Below are 16,611 nucleotides of genomic sequence, written 5' to 3'. Positions count from 1 at the left end.
AAAGGAACCTTAACTAGGGAACTAATTATTTTTTTATATGATCCAATATTTAGTCAAAACCTTATTACAACAGACTGACAACAGAACAAGGGTTCATGACCTTATCATAACAATAATAAAATTACTTTTGAAGAAAGGAAACAAGAATATCATCAAAACATTGTATTTTATTCAGGAAATAAAACAACAGTGACAACAAGCCTGCTAAAGTGACAGAGAAATTTGGAAAATGTCATACTGAACAAATGAAGAACCGTTCTCCACAGTCACTTTACAGCAGCATGATTATAGACTCAGGCAAACTCATTACTTAACAGAGATCATCACTGGCATATGGAGGTAGGTGAAGGGTAGAGAAAATTCTTCTGCAATCATGTCAGACTATGGAGGGAAGATAAGATGTTGCTATGGAAGTACGTGAAATACATTCCATCTCTTTCCCCTGTCCTGAAGACTGCTGAAGCCATCACTTGCTCTTCGGTGGGCATGTCTGCTGGCATGGCGGAGGAGGTTGCACAGGAGGGCATTTCTGCTGGTATGACGGAGGAGGACAAGGCTCAGGGCACTTTGGGGGAGGACAAGGCTCAGGGCACTTTGGGGGAGGACAAGGCTCAGGGCACTTTGGAGGAGGACAAGGCTCAGAGCACTTTGGGGGTAGGCACACAGGAGGAGGCTGGCAGGGCTGTTTGCACTGCTGCTGCTGATAAGACATTGTACTGGAGTCTGAGGATCTGAAAGACATTATACGAGAGTGTTCAAAAATTATAAGTACAGAAAAGATTAATGGAGACATGGAACATCAGGTTCATTTTTCTTTTTGGCATTAATATTACTCTTCAATTCCTTTTTTATTGTTTCTTGACTTTTTCCTATTCTGTCAGTAATCTGATGACTAATCTTGGGAAAAATCTTTGTTTCATATCTTTTTTTTCAGGAGAAACTATTTTATTTTCAAATTAAACAAATAATGCTGTGTACACAAGGAAATACCTCCAAGACAGGCAGTTTCAAGGTTTGGTGCCCTGAGAAATTAGAAAATAAGTTCTTGTCCCCCTCACTACCTATATCATCAAAGCAAGTCATCTAAGGATAGACAGTAAAGAACATTTTAGGAAAATCATGGGTTCTAATACCTGTTAAAGTATATGGCCTTTCAAAGAACACCAAACAATGCATATGAAAGAGAAATATACTCTATTTAACCACCTACAAAATGATAGGAAAAGCCACATGTCACAAATCACTATCGTATTCATTATACTAATTTTCTGCTTGCTAGATAGGTACCATTCATCCCATGATCAAAACTGTACTCAGGACACTTACTCCCTCAAAGTTGACTACAGCACATAGGGAGTGAATAAAGACAGACAAAATCAAGAAATGACACTCACCCGGTTCTCCAAAGTAGTCCAGGACTTGAGTAGTAGGAGTATGCAGTCATACAGTCAAGGACCAATTTATAGGACTAGCTGGCCAATCCAATGGGAGCAGAGCTGACTGATAGTGGGCAGGTCTAAAAATTCCCCCAAGCAAAATGCAAATCTATGCATGACTAGCTTGACTGGGACTTCACAAACTAAAGATATCCTGTTCCTGGATATTATCAGTGTTGAGTGCTATGACTCACTGGGCCCTCTTGTCTTCAGTTTCAAGATCTCATTATTTGTCTAAGATCTCTTTCTTCCTTAAAGATAATACTCTTTATCAGTTATAATTTGTGTCCTCTTTGTTCTATTTCAACTCATTGCCCTTCTGTGGTGCATTAGCTCATCTACATTCCTGTTTTCTTTTCAGTCTAATTTACCTATCAGCAAAAAGGAAACTATGGGGACCGTGGTTGTGATTTCAGCATCCTTTTTGATAACTTTTTTCTCAGAGATAGTTCATGTAGCCTGCCTGGGTTTGATTCTTTTCTGTGAAGCACAGAAAATAATAAATATCCTTCTGAGGGGAGGCTGATGGCCTTGGGTATTATTTTTACCCTCTTTGGTACTGCCATATCAAATGACATATTTGGGGTATATATTTTAACTAGCCTCTGAAAATGACCACAACACTGTGTATCATGACAGAGGAGGAACAAAAATTGAACCTGCTCTGAGCATGTTCTTTTTAGGTGGCTAGCATGAAGACGCTCAATCACTCACAACTCACTTACGTGAAGAACTGTGGAAATTTCCAGTAATACAGAACAACTAAAGTTTATCTGGGGACTTACATAAGACAGTACATAAAATTCTTTAAATACAGTAGTTAAACACACACACAAACACACACACACACGTGTATGCACAGGCACATGTAGACACATATCCACACTTAAAGAGAAAGATCATCAATCTTTCATTTTAATCTGCCATGTAGCTACATATATCACATCTGATTTCAAAGATTTGTTAATGAAACATTGCTCCATAAAAACTGACCTAATGAATTAAAATTGGTGGGTTTGTAATTCTTAATTGACTTCTTAACACTTTTGGGCAGGACAAGGTTCTGGGCATTTAGGACAAATATACACAGGAATGTTCCAAGGCTACATGCACTATTCCTGTTGGCAGATTACCATGCTGAAATCTTAGAATCTGAAACACATATATATGAAATCTCCCACAAATTGTCCCCACACAGAATGAACACCTCGTTTATGAAATATCAGAAGTACTCATCAACCCACTTTCTTCCTCAGAACTTTCTGATTTCCCCTTTGATATTAACATCTTGTTTCTTTAAACTTGGTAATTTTTTTTCATTACATTTTCAGTGTGAAAATGTGTTTTTTCTAAAGAAAGAGTAATGATACTTAAAGAAAATAGTGCTTGTTGTATCTGCAAGACAGGCAGTCTGAAGATTATGTACTAAAACACTGAGGAATCTCAGTGATGACAATAACTTCAGACATTACTTGGAATGTCCCAGAAAGTTGACTAGGATATAAAACAAAAGTCAGAAGAACTCAAGGATATAGGAAAAGCTAAGAGGGACAACAAAAATGTTCAGAGAAAAGGAAAATATGCTATTTGGTCATGAAAATTTGCTTTATATCTGGAAGACAAAGAATCAAATGAGGAAGATGAAACAAAGCCTTTAACTTCTCCCAGTATTGCTCTGAGAAGCAAATGGGCACTGAGTCAACCTCATTGAAGCATGTCAGCTTCCTGTGACTGTCAATGCTTTTGACAGTAAGGAAGGGTTCAGCCTAGAATACCATTGTCTATGTCCCTAAAGGGAAAGAGTCATCACAGTTCAGAACCTGAGGGCAGATGATGACAAATGCACCAGTAGTAGATAGCTCATAAAGGCTGTGTGCATTCCACTAGGCCATGTTAGTAGGAGACTTATTAATCTCTGAATTTTGTATAACACATAAAGGATCATCCTAGAAAAATGTCTAGCTTCTGCTATTACAAACTGCAAAGATACCTAGTAAGTTGTAATGCAATAAAACACAGAGTCTGTTAAACTTGAGGTTCTTTGTGTGAAAATAGCCCAATCAGAAGGGTATAAAGTACTAAAGAAAACAATGCAAAAGGAAAATTTACAATTTGGTAAGAGATGGTAGAGCTGGGTACATCATGGTATATGGAGAGGGATGATTAACATCAAAGGTCATTTTTTAAAAAGTTATATGAATATCTACTTCTCAAAATGCTTACTAAAATATATACATATATAAAATATTTTAATAAAAATATCTTGCAACTGGAGTAGGGGGACAAGGAAAATATTAACACAAATTGCCAAAATACCGGCTTTGACCCCAAACAGTAAACTGAGGCAAGCAGCTGACGCGGATCAGTGCTGAGAGCCACTGATAGAGGCTACTGCACATGGCACCCAGCGGTTAGAGAAGAGAAAGAAGGAAATCAAATACACACGCACACACACACACACACACACACACACACACACACACACACACACACAGAGAGAGAGAGAGAGAGAGGGAGGGAGGGAGGGATGGAGAGAGAGAGAGAGAGAGAGAGAGAGAGAGAGAGAGAGAGAGAGAGAGAATGGTTGAAGCAAAGACACACTTCAGAAATTTATTTTTCTTAAACCCTTTTTTATACCCCTTAAGACAAAGTTTCTATTAAGAAAATTACCTCATAGACACATTTTACAATGATAATCACCACAAAAACATATTCTTTAGAAACAAATTAAAATTATTACACCAAAGGAAATTACAACAAAATATTGATTATGGATTTCTTATATGAAACCTATCTATCTAAACAATTTTCATCTGTCTTTCTTCTAAAAAACTCATTGTGATATCAATGCAGTAATTTTTTAGTCATCAGTTACTAAAGTTTAAACAGACCAAGTCTAAAGCAACAAGTTTCTCCCTGTGCTTGTTTTACAACAACCTGTTCCTTACTAAGGAACAGATCATCTATCTTAATATTCTTTTTGAAGTTCTGATTGACAAGTCTGCCTAATCATCTGTTTTCTCATCTTATTCTCATAATAGTATTATTTGCCATTTATTATAATTATTTCCTGGTGTGCACTGAAAACCTGCTACTTCATCCCTAGATCACAAGATCAAGGAAGCCAGGCCCAACCTAAAGTACATGCTTTCTTTGATCATTAACTTGTCCCAAGCCTATTCTTCTTGCCTCTACAATTACATGCTTCTAATGCATGAGTACTCACTGTACTCCTTTCTGTAACACAAGCAGCTTTTGCCATTCTATCAGTAAAGGGCACACTTTATTCTTGATTCTAACTTAAAACTTTATATCAACTGTCCTAAATTCCTAATTTTATATTTTCTATCAACTACACTAACTTCCCAAAATTATTTAACTACTTAAATTAAGTCAGAAATTCCATAAAATTATTTCATCTAGACTTCATTATCTCAAGAACTTTGATCTTCATGTTGATATGCAAGAAACTTGCCCAAGAAGTGATCACAGCAAGTTACAGGCAGTGAGGGTCTCCTGGTGTCCACTCACACCAAGTCAAATAAATTAGGAGTATGGCAATTACAAACATGAGAAAGCACATTAGTAGCAAGAAGCAATCCTGGGATAAATTTTCTAGAGTTCTGAGACCGTGCCACACCAAAGTTTACACATTACAGCTGAGTAGGACAGTGGGCTGTCTTCAGGGGCTCACTAGCCTACTGTATCTTTCCTTCATGGTGTCCACCAACAAGTAGACACTGCATACGAAGAAATATAAGCCTCAGTATTAATACTAGCCTACCAGTCTTTAGTTAGCTAGTGGAATCCCATAGACTGACCTTAAAATCTTACAGATTATTGTCTGCAATAATGTCTATCCTCTAGAAATTCATGGTAATACCCTATTGTTGTAGACATCATATGCTTAAGTCAGAGGACATGGAGATATCTAGGAGTTAATCACCTAAACATCTTCTGCCTAGCCTTTAAGTACTAAAATTGCTGTGTATACTGCTGAAGGTGAGAAATAATTACAAACTTCACCCAGAGCTATAATGACTGGTTTGACAAGATGGTATAAGTGTAGTACACATGCATGTGAGCATTTGTATTTAATGCCCTCATCCATGAGACAAATAACATACCTGGCACTGACTGGTATAGGTATAGATATTCCAATCAACTTAATAGTTCTCACAGTGGACAAATCAATACAGCATTCCCTAATGACATATTGCTACATGTATATCACTACATCTGTCATTCTGTATCAGAGAAGCTTCTACTTGTAGAAGATTATTTGCACAGAGACCATCAACTGATCCATGTTGCACAGGATATGACTTGTGAGTTCTAGCATTACCCTCACAGAAGAAGTAATAGTAAGTTTGTAAGAGCCAGAGTTTCTACAACTATGTTCTTTATACAACTAGATCATTAAACACTGAACTCAAAACTATTGAGATAGCATGCATGTACAAGTCATATGAAAGCTCAAGCCAGACAAAATCAGCATGAGAGAGAAGGGAAGCATAGAATCTCATCAGTAGCAGAGGAGATATTGGCAGTTGATAGCTTCTGGGAGAAAGAGTGACAGTTTTCTTTAATGATGTGACCCTTGGTATGTTGACCACACACCAGTATAAGCCCCACTGTCTAGAGAATTTGGAGTACACAAACTGGTATTGATGGGAACTTGGAAAAGTGAATAGAAAAGAACACAAAATTTTATGGCAAGAAACAGAAAGGCACAGTGGTTGAATAAGATCAATTAGTTGGAAGCACCTGAGTGAATATAATAGAATTGCACTGTATGAAATTCCCAAAGAATTAATAAAGATGACATTTTAAAGAAGGCATCATGTTAAAGGACATAAGCATGTCTCCAAAGTATCATGTTTGCTCTAGTATGTTGAATGCAGTGGATTCTATATGTATTCAGTATATATATATTGAAATATATGCTAATAACATTGGCATTTTTGTAAATAAATTTTAACCCAGCCACATGTCATCTAAAGACTTTCTAGGTCTATGTGATCTAGCTGGAATCCTGACATGCCCTTAATACATACCTTTAATCCCAAACAATATAGAAGAAAATAGCCATGTTTGAAAGTGATTTCTAACTGAGGGGCAGACAAAGTGATGAACAAGATAAAGATTTGACAGAATGTGTCAGAGATAGGATATACCCAACTCTTATAAGAAGAATTAAGAAATAGAGAGCAAGGCAGAGGGAGATAGAAAAGAGGTAGTTTATCGAGTGAGTTCTGTTCAGTCAGTTGAGAGTCAGTACAATGAGTGCAGTACCTTGGAGTTGAGTTTGTTCATGAGTTCATGAAGTTCAGTGCAGGTCAACATAGGCAGTTGAAGTCAGAGAATAAGCAGACAGATTAAAGCAAATTGCCAGAATTAGTTTCAATCCAAGCAAAGCAATACAGTGAGAAGCTGAGAGAAGCCAAATTGAGTCAGACAGCTTGGAGAGGAGTTTAATCCAGAACACCTGAGTAGAACTAGCTATCCAGCATTCAGAAAGAACTAAAAAGAGTGAGCTTATTCAGCAGTAAGCCTCCAAGATGACAATTGCTTCTTGCAAATAAAATATACGTTTACAGTTTTTAAAATAGAAGCTGCTAATTCTTGCAGCACTGGCACCAGAGTCAGAGAAGCCTCAGTCTCTTTCTAAGCTGCAAAACTGAAATTGAGTTCCTTCCACATGAGCTCCATAAAAAGCTGTCACAGATGAACAAGGACACACAGCATATTTTCTCCAAATATAAACCTTCAAGACCTAAGACATAGAAAACACATGGACCTACAAATGAATATAAACACATGAGTCCTTTGTTGATGTCATCTATCAGTGATCTAAATATTATATTTTCTTAGTTATGGTCTTTTAGGTGAAATGACACTGATTTAACATGAATATTTTTATCCTGATTTTCTAAGTATTTTTATGAATCAAATGACAGGCCTGAATATGAAGTTTTAATTTTTTTATTTTTTCATACAATTTCATAATTAACTATGTTATAATATATGACACTAAGAAAAAAATCTGCAATATAATTAAGATTCTACATCAACATACTCAAGAATTAATAACAAGAAATAGGAGATTCTACACAGGCATCACATTCCTTGGCTGGAATCATTATCCCTCGCATTGCTATATTTAACAATATTTTACTTCGATTTTTTATGCTGTTGTTGGTGCTGGTGGTGATGAGCATGGAAATATTAATGACCATGAGTATGGTACTGTTAGTGGGGTTGTAGTAGTAAGAGTGGCAATGATATTGGAGGTTGGCAGTTGTGGGTAGTGTGATACTTGTAATGGCTGTGATGATGGAGGTATTGGTGATGATGATGATGTTTCTGACAGAAGAAGGGATGGTACTGAGGGAAGTGAAAATTATATGAACCAGCAACTTCTAAAACTATCATATATTTAGTACTAATTAGGCTTCTCAGATTGTGCTAATCAATGACATGAATTTGTTCAATTATTACCAAAAACAAGTACTGGGCACAATTAGGAATTTCCAAAGCTAATAGTAACAAGAAAATCTTCAACATGTTCAGTCATTAGATAAATGAAAACCAAATCTACACTAGAAGACCATTATACCCCTGTAAGAATGAGTACCATCAACATAACAAAACGTCCTAACAGAGGAGTTGGGGGAAAACTGAAATTTTGTGACTGTGAGAATGTAGATTAACGTATAAATATGGAAATCAAGGTGAGGTTTCCTCCAAAGAAATAATACTAAAAAAAATAATAATTATCATATGATTCAGCAGTATAACATGGATTGTTATTTTGATGAAAGTTAACCTACAGATTATGCAGAGTAACTAATTAGCCTACCTGCTCACTCATAATCCATTGATGTCATAAGAAAATGTCACACACACACACACATTTATATATGTATATATATGAGTAATAATCATATATACATATGCATATGTATATATATATATTGTGTGTGTGTAATAATCAGTAATAAAGAAAAATGATATGTGTTCTTTAGCAAATGAAAAAAATACATATCATCATGTTAAGAAAAATAAGTACATTCTCAAAGACAAGTTTGCATGATTGTACCATATGTTAAAGTAGAAAAGCACAATTATGGTAGATTGTTATAGAAACATAACTATATATATATATATATATATATATATATATAGTTATATAGTTATATATATATAGTTATATATATAGTTATATATATAGTTATATATATAGTTATATATATAGTATATATATATATATATATATATATATATATATATATATATATACATATATAACAAGTTCAGAGAAAGGAGACATGGGAGATGAAAATGCATGGGGATTGTTGAGAAAAATATGTTACAAGTGGCACATATATGTGTCACACAAGCAAACCAAAACTAAGTAATATTTTATGTGATTCAAAATTCAAGAGCTGGAGAAATGGTTCAGCAGCTAAGAGCACTGGCTGCTCTTCCATAAGACCTGAGTTCAATTTTCAGCAACCACATAGTGGCTCACAACCATCTGTAATGGAATCCAATGCCCTCTCTTGGTATGTCTGAAGACAGCAGAAGTGTACTCATATACATTAAATAAATATATAAATCTTTTAAAAGAAAAGGTAACATATTCATTCAAATATATTTCTTAAAAAATTTTCAGTCAGAAGATGATTACAGTAAAGTGACTGGGGAGCTCAAAAAATAAATGAAGGAACATAAACGCATCAGAAAAGTAATAGAATTAGTTTTGTGGATATCAAGTTTGGCATTCCATTTCTGAAAAAGGCAGGTGGGTACCATTGAAGATTGTGGGAGACAAAATTCTTTACTTTTGGTAATTTATCTCTTTCTTTAGCTCTTTGCTATTCTGTGGCTTCTGACAATTTAACTCCTGCTGATAGCAGCAGGGAATTAGGCAAAATGTTTAGTTGCCAGCTCTTTTCTCTCTAGTTCAAGCACCCCTCACTGGCCAATCAAGATGGTCTGAGTTCATTAACTCTTCCTGAGTTTCAGAGAAATGAAAAAGAAGAAAAGAAGAAAGTCACACACAGAGAGACACACACACACACACAAACACACACACTGGTTGGGACTGACCACTTTTTAAAATCAATTTCACAAATGCATATGCATAATTTTATACATTCACATATACAGACACACATATGTATGTATATTCATATAGACATAAAGACAAATGCTCGTTTGGTGGATGGAACCAAGCCCCAAAAGCCACTTTGTTTCCTTTCTCTGGCAATTTATACCTTTTAGACAAAAGTTCTCTATAAAATTATCTCTTAGATTAAGTGTTACACAAAAGGGGAGTTACAGAAGGATGTCGATAGTGAGTTAAAAGCAGTGTTTTGTTCTATAAGCTGATTACAAAGTCAAAGCAACAGTTTCACATTAACTTACTTCAGCATAATGCACACCTCTGGCTTTGTTCTCTGACATGACCTTGAATGAACATTCTTCCTTAGTCATAAATTTGCCCCAAGCCTATTTCTTGTCTTAGTGTAATTTATGAAAGTTCACCGCATTCCTTATTATGCAGAATTTACTTACTATTTCATGAGGAAGGAGTGTATTCTATTCATGTTTCAAATTGTATTACATCTTTCTGCCAAAACAACTAAAACGATCTCCTTTAACTTCCTAAAATTATTTTAATCAATCAGGAATTTTATAAAGTCATAATAAACAGTACTAATTTGTGAAAGTTAATTTTCATGTTGCTCTGCAGGAAATTTGCCCAGTAAGGTAGACTGATGCCCAAGAATAATAAAGCTATGTACTCGTGGCAGGAAAGGCATAACAGCAGCAAGAAGCAATCCTGAGATGAAGTCTCTGAGGACCATGCATTTCAGGGCACGCTCATCACAGCCATGAAAAACAGAGGGCTATGTCTAGAAACCTCACTTGCTTGTCACAGGCTTTCCTAGATAGCTTCCGAGCAAAGATTTAGAAAAAAGAACACATGAGTTCCATCAACCAGACTGTACTTTATTCATGATACAAAACCACAAAGACAACACAAGAGCAAAGGTGCCTGACAGTTTTATAAAACATCCTCTGAGTGCACTGAATAAACATCTGCTGCTCTTACCTCTGAGGATCTGGGATGCCAATCACTGGGGACAGATTCTTCACTGCAGCTCCTTGAAAACAGAAGAAGAGCATCAGGGAAACAAATTCCCTATCAGTGGTCAGCTCGGGCACATGGAGGGTGAAAGGTGGAAGAGCTTTCTCTGCATCAATGGCTGGCTTTGGAGGAAAGATGAAAGTATTGCTACAGAATGTCATGAAATGGATATCCCCCTTCTCTTCTGTTGTTGCTGATAACTGCTGAACCCTTCATTTATTCTAGGGTGTGCACTTCTGCTGGGATGATGGAAGAGGTTGTGCAAGAGGGCATTCTACGGTCACAACTTGGGGTGGAGATGGCTCAGGAGACTTTGACAGAAGATAAGACTCTAAGCACTGGAGTAGAAGGAGGTGGATAAGCTTCAGAACATTTTGAGAGTGGAAAAGTCTCTGTGCACTTTGAGAGTAACCACACAGGAAGAGGCTGGGTGGACAGTTTGCACTGCTACTGTTATTAAGACATCATGATGAAGTCTCAGGATCTGAAACACGTTACATGTTCAGGAATGATTCACACGTCTTGTTTAGATGGAGACATGAAAGAGTAACTCTATTTCTCACTCTAGGCATGCATATTTTCCCCCAATTCCTTTTTAGGACTTTTTCATTTTTTCATTTCCCATCATCAATCTATTGCAGTAATCTTGGAAAACCCTCTTGTTTTATGCCTTTTTTCCAGAAGAAAAACATTTTGTTCCAATGAACAAGTAAAACTGTTTACACATAGACATGCCTTCAAGACAGACAGGGTCAATTTCTAGAACTCTGAATAATCTCATAACCAATTTTTGTCTGTGTTCCCACATGTAACATACCAGTAGGTGGTCTGGAGTGCCACAGTAAAGTATAGATGATAAGAAAATACCTACTAAATTATATGGCTCCAAACAGGACACAAGATGATATATATGAAAGAGATGTACTCTGTTCAACCGCCAACCAAATAAAAGGAAAAGCCAGTTGTCACATTGGACTAACTGACCCGATAATTATGGTGGTTTCAGGAAAAATGTGTTTTAGTCTTCATTCATTACAAAATAGCAACATCCCTTTGTTTCTTTTACATTCTCATCTCAGTCTATAACAAGAATGAACTTGTAATTTGTCCAAACCATAACTGACCAGTGTATTCAGTAATTAAAAAGAAATACTGCATATCTTTCATAGTTGGCAAATCTAAGTTACAGGGTAATCACAAATTCATCTGCATGTTTAATCAGATTAACTTTTAAAGTACCCTCAGAAGTGATACATGAAGAGAAATGCTTCTCAAATTTTAAGGACTATGATTGGAAGCTGATAGCAGAGATGGAGAAGAGACAGAGAATTTGAGACACATTGATAACTTTCTGTGCCACATGTGTTATAAGTAGTGTTAAAATATTACATATGATCCCCAAATTCCACCAAGAAGTCATCTGCAATATTAAGTATAAAATAAACATAAGAAAATAAAAGGAAGACTGAAATATAGCATGATTTTGAACCTGATTGTCTTTACTAATTATATGCAAGACACTTCCTTAATGGACCAAATGTAGCATAGTCATGACGCCATTGATGGTGGTAGTACAAGTGATGTTGTTGTGCTCCACCATGTTCCTAGCAGCCTTATTTATAATAGCCAGAAGTTGGAAAGAACCCAGATGCCCTTCAACAGAAGAATGGATACAGAAAATGTGGTACATTTATACAATGGAGTACTACTCAGCTATTAAAAACAATGAGTTCATGAAATTCTTAGGCAAATGGATGGAGCTGGAAAATATCATCTTGAGTGAGGTGACCCAATCTCAAAAGAACATACATATGCACTCACTGATAAGTGGATATTAGCCCAAAAGCTCACAATTTTTAAGAAACTATGTATAGATCACATAAAACTCACATAGAAGAAGGAAAACCATAGTGTGGATGCTTTGGTCCTTTCTAGAAGGAGTATCAAAAGTTTCAACCAGACCTCCCAAAGTCTAAACCGCCAGCCAGAGAGCACAAAGGGAGGGACTCATGCACCTGTATAGGGAATTGAGGGTGACCTTGTTAGACTTCAGTGAAAGTGGAGGGCCATGGTCCCCTAAAGTTTGGATCCCCTACTGTGTGGGAATTCGAGAGCAGGGAGATGGGACTGGGAGGATGTTTGGAGCATATCCTCACAAAAATAAGGAGGAGGGGGTATGGGATAAGGGGTTTTAGGGGAGGATGGGAGAGGAGATAACATTGAAAGGTAAATATGAATAATATCCAATAAAAAAACCACACAGATAAAGGGTCTAAAAAAAAGAGAGAGGGAGAGAGTTTACTTATTTTAAATTATTTTCAAAAGTTTCTAGGAGTTGCTAATTGGCTAAGATCCTATTTTAAGCTCTCCACAAAAGAATTTAAGTCTCTGTTCAATATTCTCAAGAGAGAGGTAAATCCTAATTTTCCTCAACAATTAATTGACAAACGAGAGGTAATCTCACAAAAAGTAGAAGAAGCTATTACTAATCGATATATTATATAGTCTGATTAGTTGTCAGCAGTGCTATAACAGTCCTTTGACAAAATATTATTAATATAGATTTATATATCCTTAAATAGGGTCTTCATGACTCTATGAGTGTGGAAGGAGCGACTGTGGGCGCTTCTGCCCTGATTTTACAAGAACTCTGAAAAATTGGCTTTAAAAACAAAAGAGTGGGAACGGTACCCCCCAGAAGGAGTTCCCATGAAATACTCTCCATCATGCCTTGTTCACTGTTATCTCTCTAAAGCTGAAAGCTCATGGCAAATCTGCTGCTGACTGCCTCTGGCACCACCAAGACCAACAAAACTTTGCCACAGACATGGGGAAGGACCCTCTTACCCTTAAAGGGAATGGCCCAGACCCAGTTCCATTATGGGGCCTAGGATTGATATGCCTTCTGATACCACAGAAGGCACAGCTAACCAGCTACCAAAAAGATTAATGAAAAAAATAGATACCCCAACAAAGCTAGGCCCAACCATAAATACGATGAATAACAATTTACATCCAGGGAAGAGAAATCTCCCTGAGAATCTCCTTCTTTTTCCTTTCCAGGTAAAAATGAATCACCCATGATTTCTGCTGTTAGAAGTTCTAATCCAAATGCTGGCCTCCGAACTTATACTACTCAGACCTTTGAAGGGCCACTGACAAGAACATCAAACAGCTAGAGATTGACATCACTAATCTGAAGAAATCCCTCGTTTCACTGTCTGAAGAGACCTCCTAAAATCGCAAAGATCCTTACTGCACTTGATTTACTCTAGTACAATAGAAAAGGCTGTGTACATCTCTTGACTGTGTACAGCCCTTAAAGAACAAGGTTGCCTTTACATAAACAAGACAAGGAGGGTTAAAGAGAGCATGAAATAGGTAGTGAAGGCCCTAAGAAAAATCAGAGAGAGAAAGAGACAGATGAATGCTGGTACAAGAATTGGTTTTCAGCCTCTCCTCTCCTATTTCCTCCCATCTTGGGACCATTATTTGGGTTCTTTTTGCTTTTTTCTGCTGGTCTCTGGCCCTCAAATAGATGGACTAACTCTGTGAAACAACAGATAAATAATTTGGTAGCAAAACCTACTCAGATGCATTATCATAAGTTAGCTATGGAGGACCACGAGACTCAAGATGAGGTTGTTACTTTATACAGGGTGTTTCCAAAACCCATCTCCACCCAACCTAAAAGGGGAGACTTCTGCACCTAGACAAAGCAGAGAGGGGCCACCCAGAACACCCTCTGACAGGGGATCTGAATTCTTGCTTAGGCTGCGAGGCTAAGCACTGCAAGGGAATATAAATAAAAGATAACAATATCTCTCTGGGTTCCCTGAGGGACAAGCCTGACTGCACAGGGGTTGATGTCAAACGTATCCCCTCTCCAGGAAAAACACATCGGGATGGGTATGGCCCTCATGCCTCACTGGACAACGACAGGGGGACTGGAGCCATTACAAGGTCCCCTTCAAATACTGGAGGTCAGGCCTCTATCCCCACCTTCGCAAGTTTAGAATTGCCACAGCCACCCTTCTATACTTAGAGAAGGGAGGAGATGTCAGGGGCAGCCCTGCTTACACACTGAAGGCCTAAAATCAGCCATAGGCCTAAAATTAGCAATAGGCCTGTCATACATGTATACTAACACAAAGTCTTGGGTCTCAGTGGAAAAACATTGAAACAGATGGCTATAAGCTAATGTCAACAGGCAGCTTTTGTGGAAATTTACAAGCCTGAGTAGTCATATACCTTGGAAATAGGTAGCCTTGGCAGACAATACCATCTTAGATAAGGACAAGCGAGTCATAGGCAGAGTCATAGTGACTTGTCCCCTGAACCTTCACCCAGCCGATACCCGGTTCTGAAGATATCTGTATTCTCCCTGAACACCCACACTCCATTGTCATTCCCTTCCCCACATCCTGCCTTTCTGTGTTTATAACCCCTGTGTGAATGAATCACAATTTGAGGGAAAAAAAATTATAAAAAAAAAAAAACAAGTGATGCTGTTGGTTCTGGAGAAAAGTGGCATATAACTAGTGACGGATATGATGCTCTTACTGAGGGTGATAGTAATGAGGACCACAATAGTAGTAAAGGTAGGCAGTGATGGATAGTGTGATAGCTTGTACTGTTTGTGGTAATGGTGGTGGGACTGGTAATATTGATAGTAATCTTGCAAATAGAAATGAGATGTTAGTGAAGGTAATAGAAACAGGTAGTGGAAACCAGCAGCTTTTAAAACAATCACTTACATAGTATGAATTAGATGCTGAAGACTGTGCCAATCAAATGGAGTGAATTAGTTCAATTATAACCAAAGATAAGTTTGGGGCAAAATTAAGAGTTTCTACAAATAACAATAACAAGAAAATATTCAACATTTCCAGTCATTTAAGAAAAAAAACCCAAAATGCATCAGAAAATCATTATACTCATGTAAGAATGAGTACCACCAACATAATAACAGGACCGGGCAGAGGAGTGCAGAAAAGGAAAACAAATTCTTAGATTGTGAGAGAAGAGATTAAGTTACAAAATATGGATATCAGTGTGGAGTCTTCCAAATAAGTAACACTAAAGCAAAGCTAACATATGATTCAGCAGTATCACTTGGGTTCATATATTTTTTCAAAAGTCCTTATAGAGCATAAAGTAAAGTTGCATGAAAATCCATCTATTTCTCACTACTACTCCTAATATTCAACATAAATAATCAACCTAGCATCTTACCAGTGAATGAACAGATTAAGAAAATATAGCACATATATGAACTAGAATAATAATCAGTAAAAATGAACAATGGATCATGTTTTCAGAAAAATGAATGAAAGTGTATGCCATTATATTAAGAAAAATATAGACATTCTAAAAGAAAAAATTGCATAGTGGTTTCAAATACAGAAGCAGAAAAAGTAATTTATATTAATGTGTAATTATTATGTCAGAGGAAGGAGAAAAGGGAATGTAAAATACATGGGGAAGTTAGCAGAATGTAGGAGGAGTATGTCTCAAGTGGCACATGCATATCTGAATATCAGATACTCTTTCTAAGTCATCATGTGATAAAGGAGACATTGTAGTTAGAATGAAATAATGCTTCTATTAAGTAAATCAACACAAAGTAATTCTTTTTATGATTCAAATAGAGTCAAACCTGATCACAACAAAATGAACTGAAGATCAATGAAGAAAAATAAAGGAATATGAGCATATCAGGGAGGCAGCAGAGTACATTTCAGAAAAATGGACACATGAATACCATTAATCAGATTGTGCTTTATTCAGGAAATGAAACCACAGTGACAACACAACAAGTAAGATGAATGACAGTTATGAAAAAAAATCTTCTGAGTGCACAGTATAGACAGCAGCTTTTATTCTCTCTGAGCGTTTGGAACACTCAACAAATAAGAACATATATTTTCAGCAGCTCGTGTGAGAGAAAAAGCAGGACAACCTCAGGGAAATGCCTTCCCTGTGAGAGGTCATCACGGGTACATGGAGGATGAA

The 16,611-nt window shown here is 36.8% G+C and overlaps 1 protein-coding gene across 1 annotated transcript; it reads right to left on the bottom strand.

The window, feature by feature from the left end:
* Nucleotides 1–466: 466 nt before the first annotated feature.
* Nucleotides 467–712, bottom strand: LOC114636834 (small proline-rich protein 2I-like). Its single transcript, XM_028784937.1, has one exon. The coding sequence runs from the start codon at nucleotides 710–712 to the stop codon at nucleotides 467–469; it is 246 nt and encodes an 81-aa protein (XP_028640770.1).
* Between the last annotated feature and the right edge of the window lie 15,899 nt (nucleotides 713–16,611).

Source organism: Grammomys surdaster, unplaced genomic scaffold (assembly GCF_004785775.1).
Source record: "Grammomys surdaster isolate TR1022 unplaced genomic scaffold, NIH_TR_1.0 124976, whole genome shotgun sequence".
NCBI classification, from domain to species: Eukaryota; Metazoa; Chordata; class Mammalia; order Rodentia; family Muridae; genus Grammomys; species Grammomys surdaster.
Note: the sequence above shows the minus strand (reverse complement) of the source record. Positions and strands in the feature narration are given on the sequence as shown.